General features: G+C 45.3%; 1 protein-coding gene across 2 annotated transcripts in view; it reads right to left on the bottom strand.

The window, feature by feature from the left end:
* Nucleotides 1-2,056, bottom strand: part of LOC103130935 (glutamine-rich protein 2) — a 21,685-nt gene that overhangs the window by 11,821 nt on the left and 7,808 nt on the right. For both annotated transcript variants that reach the window (XM_007542466.2, XM_016666293.1), the window contains exons 4-5: nucleotides 611-682; nucleotides 293-370 (exon numbers count right to left, since the gene is read on the bottom strand). In XM_007542466.2, the coding sequence (XP_007542528.1) occupies nucleotides 293-370; nucleotides 611-682 (150 nt within the window). The remainder of the gene's footprint in view (nucleotides 1-292; nucleotides 371-610; nucleotides 683-2,056) is intronic.

Here is a 2,056-nt window from a genome sequence, read left to right as displayed (position 1 = left end):
AACATTCTAACGGACAATGTCTGTGCCTTAAAAGCCCATTATATATGGAAGACAACAACGTTCATAGTATTGCTTTTTGGCGTCTGAAATATGACTTCGTCTTTTCTAGCTGTCATGGTAACTCAAAGCGGAAACAAGTGAGCCGCTTTGGCTCATGCAGATGTGACGTCAACGCCGTACGTGCAAAGAGCCCGTTCCCTCCAGGTTCCAGTAGAAATCAGAAACAGAGACCATCTGCAGAAGTTTTGTCTAGAGCACCCCCACAGGTGAGAGTCCAGCCCTACAGACTCACCACTGCCTTGTCCAGGACGTCCAGACGTTGGCAGCACTTCTCCAGGCCTGCCTGTATCTCCATCTGCTCCGCTGCACCCTAAACACAGAAGGCGGAGGACTGAGAATAATCAAAATATTCTGGATTTTTATTCATTTAAACAGGAATGAAAACAACTGCAGCAACTGGTTTTACTGGTTTAAGCTGGTCAAAACCAGTAAATGTATCCATGTTTGGCAGAATATATCTTGCTTCTTCAAGAATTTCATGTCAAAGCAAACCAAAGTACCCTGGTTCTGACCCAGGTTCTTACTGGTACTAAATCTTGTTGTGACCCACCTTGTGCTGCATGTCATCGGTCTTCTCCTTCAGATCTTTGCTGTCCTGCAGCTGCTCGATGACCTTCAAGGCCTGCAGGAGAACATGAACCCTCGGGTTAATCTGGACCTTCCTGATAGTGCTGATCAACCAGTGCAGACACCTTTTCCATATTAGCAGGGTGAGGGTTGGATTTCCCTCTTAGGGTTGCAGACCTGTTTGCTAACCGTGGTTCTGGTAGGTTCTGACCAGAGATCGTGTGGTAATGTGGCCTTGTTTTCCTTTTTTGAGTTGATTTCATGTTTTTTACATTCCTGTTTAAATTGTTTGTTATATTTTGAAGTAATTTACTTTTTTTTATTAGATCTGGGTTATTTTTTTGGGTTTGTTGTGTTGCATGTTTTTCTGATTTTGTTTTGCTTTTGAGGTGACGTTACCACTCATACCTGGAGACGCCCACTGCAGCAGCACAGGTGTTCTCCATTGTGCAGACCGGGAAGCCAGTAATAAAGAGGGAGCTGTGCAGTTGAAGGAACTGGACAGATCACAGGTGCAGAGCGGCGGGACTTGAGGACTGGTTGCCGCAGAGATTCATCCAACTGGTCGCCATCGAGGAACGGCCGACTGGGTGTTGGAGTACGAGTGGCTGGATCGCCGCCAAGATTCGCCCGTGGCCGCGGAGGATCCTGCTGCTGGGATCAGTCGGCTGGCTGATCTGAGTGCCGGAGAGGACCGCCTCCCCTTGGGCCAGCTAAGACTCCATTCTTCCTTAAACAGACTTATGCATTGACTCTGCCGCACATTCTTGCCCTGCACCCTTTTTAAATGATTCATTTTTAATAAATTATTGTTAACTTTTATCGGCTCGTTTTTTAAAGCCCTGCTCACAGTTCCAGCAGTTATTACAATCTACCACTTGGGTCCCACGGTCGCGTTAACGGAATATTTTCTGTATTTAACCGGTTATTTTTTTTAAATGACGGGAAAATTTGAAGCCCGTTGGTCATATGACTGGTTATAACTCACACCCTTGTCTATAATGTGCAGACATTATAGACTTTACGCAAAGATTTAATCTCAGAGGCAACTAAAATCAACCGAAAATCCTTTCTGCATATCATCTCATGGACTCTGAACTAAATGCGTCTTTCTAACCGGCAGCTGACGGCGCGTTGAAGAGTGATGGACAGGACACCTTGGTCAGGAAGATCGTCGCAAACCTTTAGTTGAAACGGCGCCTTTAACTCCAGTCTCCAGCACAGAACAAAGAAAAAGAGAATGCAACGTTGTTTTAATCCATTTATAGTAAAAAGAGGAGCCAGTTTATTTTGAGGAAATAAAGGTTCAGAAGTTAATTAGATCCATGCGCTGCGGCTGCACAACCAAAGCGGACGCGGCTCCGCCGCTGCGAAGAATTAAAACTCAACTCGTTCCTCCATTTTAACAAATGGAGGTGAAGATGTTACA

Source organism: Poecilia formosa, unplaced genomic scaffold (genome assembly GCF_000485575.1).
Source record: "Poecilia formosa unplaced genomic scaffold, Poecilia_formosa-5.1.2 Scaffold697, whole genome shotgun sequence".
Taxonomy (NCBI): Eukaryota; Metazoa; Chordata; class Actinopteri; order Cyprinodontiformes; family Poeciliidae; genus Poecilia; species Poecilia formosa.
The sequence above is the reverse complement of the archived record's forward strand: the minus strand, read 5'-3'. Positions and strand labels throughout refer to the sequence as shown.